We start from the raw sequence: 5227 nt of genomic DNA on the forward strand, positions 1-5227 counted from the left end.
ACACAGCACACAGCACACAGCACAGCACACAGCACAGCACACAGCACAGCACGGCACACAACACAGCACAGCACAGCACAGCATAGCATAGCCTCATGTACCCCAGGCTGCACTCAAGTTCATTACGTATCTGAACATAACCTTGAACTTCTGGTCCTCCCTTTCCTCTTCTAACCTTAAAGCCTTCAGCACAATATCCAGTCTCTGTGTGTAGTGCTAGGGATTGAACCCAGGGTCTCATGCATGCTAGGCAAGCACTCTACCAACATTTCCCAGTAAGGCTACTGACTTTACACCCTAACTCCTCCTGTAGATTTTGAAACACAAGAAGGCCCACAGACTGGCTGTTTCAGACAGTGTGCTGCTGGCCAGAGACAGCCTGCTGAAGTTAAGCTCTTTATGGGAGGCACTGCTTTCTTGATTAAGCAGCTTCAGCTCACAGAATCTCACCTCTGTGCTTGAGCTCCTTTCCCAGTTCTCTCTTTCTACGGTCCTCCCAGCTCACTCCTCCCAGCCTTCACTGGGGTTCCTTTGGCTTATCAAGCATGCTAAACTCCTTCCAGCCATGGGGCCTTTGCACTTAGGGTGTTCTTCTTCTGGGCCTTCAGATTTCTAGACCTTACATTGTAAGCTGCAATACCCTCACACAGGCTACCCTACTCTCCTAGCACATCTTTTAGGGGTCCCACTTCCTAACTCCATGGCTCAACAGCATTCATTTGTCCTGGTACTTCATTGGCTGAGTTGCTTTCTGCCATTTTCAACACATGCTTACAAAATCTTTGCCTTGGCCATGAATACATCTGAGTCTCCAACAGGTTTATACATGAAGGAGAATTTAAACTTACTATATCAGCTTTCTCTTCAGGGTGACAAAAACAGGGAACAGCACAAAACCTTTCCATTCCCTCCCGGGTCCCACCTAAAGGTCATGTGCAAGGCCACAATCAATCAAGCTCAGACAAGCTTTTATTTAAACTTGGAAAGTAGCCACCTGGGAACTAGAAATGACACTGAGGAAGGAGCTGGGGAAAGGAGCCCAGAGAGACACAAAATGGGAAGCAGTACTGAAGAAAAACCCTGAAGGACTGGTGTGGGGTGATACCATCTGTGGGCCCTGGGTGTGAATTCTGCCTTTCCTGCTTACTCACTGCATGGCTTTGTACAAGGTTCCTCTTTGTGTGTGTGTTTTTTAATTGAGGTGAATGTGATGAGTGTGTGTGTGTGTGTGTGTGTGTGTGTGTGTGTGTGTATGCACATGTGGAGTCCAGAGAACAAACCTGGATGGTTTCTCAGAAAAGCTATACACCTCATTTTGAGATAGGATCTATTGCTAACCTGGAACTCATCAAGTATGTTGGACTGGCTGCTCAGTGAATCCTGGAGATCCATTTGTCTCTACTTTTCCAGTGTGTAACCATGCCTGACTGGTGACATCACTATCACCATCACTATCACCAAAATTATCACCAGAAACAGCAGCAGCAGCATCACCAGCATCACCAGTACCACCACCATTATCATTATTATTATTGGTTCTGGGGCTCAACCTCAGATCTTCAAACTTGCGAAACAAGCCCCGAATCACCCTTATAACCCTGAACAAGTTTTTTTTAATATGCCTATAATTAGTTAGCATCAGTTTCCCATGACAAAAAAACACCCATTAAACAAATGCATCCATAACACATCTCCAGGCATGTAAATCTTCAGATTTACTACGTGATTACAGCAATGGGATATATTTGATATTGTGTCTGGATTATAGATACTGTTGCATGAGCTCTCATTTAGGGATGAACACAGGAGCATCCCTGGAACTCACTTGATCTTAACAAACTTCCGACAGGGTACCGTGTTCCTCACGCAGGTCTCGGTCAGAGGGTCTATGTCTTCTACGATGACAAAAGGGGCTTCCTCCAAGGTGACAATGCTGAGGTGGTTGTCGTCTGGCTCACAGTCAGAAAAGGACTTATACCTTGGCCACACAGCATGCCTCAGGCTCAGAGTCTGGTTCTCCCACTTGCCCACCTGCATCACAAACACAAAGACACACTGTGTGCATACATCACTGACTTATAGAAAGGCAAAAGCAGGTCAGGGGCCTGCTTGGGATGGGGCCAGGGATGGTAACAAATGGTGAGGACCTGGAGGTTGGACAGCTCCCCCACCACTCCAGACCCCTCTAGAGGCGAATGGTATGCACATATCTGACAGTGATGACTAACGTGTACTTCAGGAGGCTTCCTAGAAAGACTCAGTGCACTGGCAAAGGTCATGTCATGAGTGTTGTGGAAACAGCATGGACTGTGATAGTCACAGAGATGTAGGTCTGAATAAGCATCTCCCCCTTTGCAGTCGTGCTAACCCTTCATCACAGGAGCATCCGCCATGGTGCAATTCCACCTTGCTTCCTATGATGTCAGGAGAACCCTGAGCAGAGCATCCAGAGCAGAGCAAGTGCCTGGCACAGAAGAAGGACCTTGGCCTTCTACTACAATCACAGAGGAGGGAAAAGAAGGAAGGAGGCATCAAACTGTGCTGAGAAAAGGACAGGAAGAAAGGACAACAAGAAATGGATGAGTAAAACCCAAACAGAGAAAAGACTGAAGGGGCCGGAACCAGTGATATAATTAGAAGCATGGTCTCAAGCCCCCCCCCCCCAATACGGTCCCATTTAAGTTGCAAATGAAGGTGAACTTTCATTAATCCACAGAGCAGAGACTATTACTGCTTAGCAGGCATCAAGACCTGTCAAAATAGAATCGATTGTACTCCCTTTGAGCAGCAGCCGGCATCTCGGTGAAATCAAATTGAAGGCTGTATGTTTTGAACCTTAATTTTATTTGACAGTTTATTGGCACTGTTCACATACTTGCTGGGAGAAAGCTGCCCCCGCACCTTGCCTTTTCTCCTTCCTCCTCCTGAGCAGCTGCCTGACACCACAGGTCAGAGCTTTATTTGTAATACCTACCTCCAGGAAAACCCCTCATCGGAACAGCTAAGTATGGAGCACAGGCTTGTCTGTGTTGATGTGACCTGCTCACCTCTCCTCCAGTGACGTGAGTATCACCAGAACTGAATGCAGACACACTGAGCACCAGAAGGTGATAAGGGTGAAGAAGAGAAGAAGAATTTCTGCTCTCTGAGATTACCTCATCATTTGCACTGGGAAATTTTTGCTGGCTGTAAAGAAACATCCCATGTGGCTAATTACAAAATTGTCTAGCTTTGGTGATAGCATTCTTTTTTAGACACAGAGGTTGGCAGACTAATTTGGTGAAGCAAACATGCTCATCTCTCCACAATGTTTGATATGAGCTAGGGAAAATGCGGAGTCTGTGGAATTCTTTCTTCGTTCAACATTGATTTATTGAACACCTACTGTGTGCTGGTACTAGCTTAAGGGTAATGATGGATCAAACAGAATGATTCCTGCCTTTGTGGTGCTACCAGCGAGGGACAGTAATCAAAATAATAATACCAATTATATAAATAGATTGCAAAATCTCACTGTGGGAGAGATGGCACAGCTGGTGAGTACTTGTAACACAAGCATGGGGACATGAGCTCAGTCTCAAGAACTCATGTGACAAAGTAGGGCATGGTGCCACCATGTAATTCCACTGCTGATGAGAAAGGGGCAGGCCCTTGGGTCCTTCTGGCCAGCCAATCTAATCAGTGAATTCCAAGCTACCGTGAGACACTCTTAAAAACAAAATCCTCACCTTCACCCCCGCTCCATACAGGTACACAGCATCCTGATAAACAATACCGAAAGCCTGAGGTTACACACACACGCGCACACACACACACACACACACACACACACATACCCGCCATATATGCATACACACTCATACATGCATACATAAACACATTTTAATGTGCATTTCTGCTCCTTTCCATTGGTCTTGACCTTCAAGAGAGGCTGGGTGGTTGAGTGGATAGGACAGTTAAGGACTTTTGTGTGTTCTCACTAGCTTTACCCTTTAGCTGAGTAACTTTGGGAAAGTCACTTAACCTCTCTGGGCTCACTTTTTTGTTTGCAAAAGTTCAGAGAACAACCAGAAATCTCATTGAAGACCACAATGATGTCTAGATGAGGTCTAGATGAGACGAAAATGTACACAACGTATCCATGGAGCATAGGAACATGAATGTCAACAGTAGATACTCATTCTGTGGTTAGCATGTATAACAGAGCTCCAACATTACCTCAGTTGAAAAGCCATCCTTGCTGTCCTCAGAGATTGTTCACCCTGTGTCTGTCTCCACTCTGGCATTCCAGATTATTGGTACAAAAGTTCACATCTGCATAGCTAGGAAACATTGTCACTTAGTCTGAGTTCCCTCCCCAGACCCATATCCTTCATGATAAACATTATAGTGCCAACTTCACAGTTTAACACAGACGCTGTGCAACTATCCCACTTCATACAGTAAAACTAACTAGTGCTTTTAGTTCTATGAGACACAAACTTGCTATCTCACAACATTCTCTTCGGATGCTTCTATCATTCATCCTTGATAGTCACATGATAGCATCAAGGCTTGTCCTTACTTCCAGACACAGCTCCCTAACTCCCAATGTACGTAATATGCATATGGATCTGAGCTGAGCCAATGAGAGGCATCTGTGGAAATTGTGCTCAGCCTATTAGCACACATCTGTCATGACCTTTGAAACAAGCTGTTAGAGAATGACTGCTGAGCTAGATAATAGGAAGATCAGAAGCATAAAATGATGGCATCCTTTATGTTTGTGTTTGTGCAGGTGTGTGTATGTGTATTGTATGTATGTGAGTGTCTGTGTACATTCATACATGCATTGTGTTCTTGTGTGTGTGTTTGTGTGTGCACATGCATGTTATGTATACATGCACAGATACGTGCTTTTGTGTGCAACTGTGTATTCACATGTGTGGTGTGATATGTATAAGTGTGTATGTGCAAGTGTGCTTGTGTGTGCATGCTCTTGTGTGTGCACACCTGCATGTGCATGTATGCATGTGTGTGTGAGCATCCATGTAAGCATGTGCATATGTGTAAGGGTGTTTAAGTGTGTGTTGTGAGTGTGTGTGTGTGTGTGTGTGTGTGTGTGTGTTGAAGAAGGATTGCAAATACAAGTAAATATGCTTTTGAGTAGAGGCCAGAGGTCAGACTTAGATGATGTTCTCAGGCACTGTAAGCTTGATTTTTTTTTTCTTTTCTTTTTTTTTTTTTT

General features: G+C 44.9%; 1 protein-coding gene across 1 annotated transcript in view; it reads right to left on the reverse strand.

The window, feature by feature from the left end:
- Nucleotides 1-5227, reverse strand: part of Grin2a (glutamate ionotropic receptor NMDA type subunit 2A) — a 440150-nt gene that overhangs the window by 93893 nt on the left and 341030 nt on the right. The window contains exon 6 of the mRNA XM_031362288.1: nt 1826-2031. Coding sequence (XP_031218148.1) covers nt 1826-2031 — 206 coding nt within the window. The remainder of the gene's footprint in view (nt 1-1825; nt 2032-5227) is intronic.

The sequence above is a fragment of the Mastomys coucha genome, unplaced genomic scaffold, assembly GCF_008632895.1.
Source record: "Mastomys coucha isolate ucsf_1 unplaced genomic scaffold, UCSF_Mcou_1 pScaffold12, whole genome shotgun sequence".
Lineage (NCBI taxonomy): Eukaryota > Metazoa > Chordata > Mammalia > Rodentia > Muridae > Mastomys > Mastomys coucha.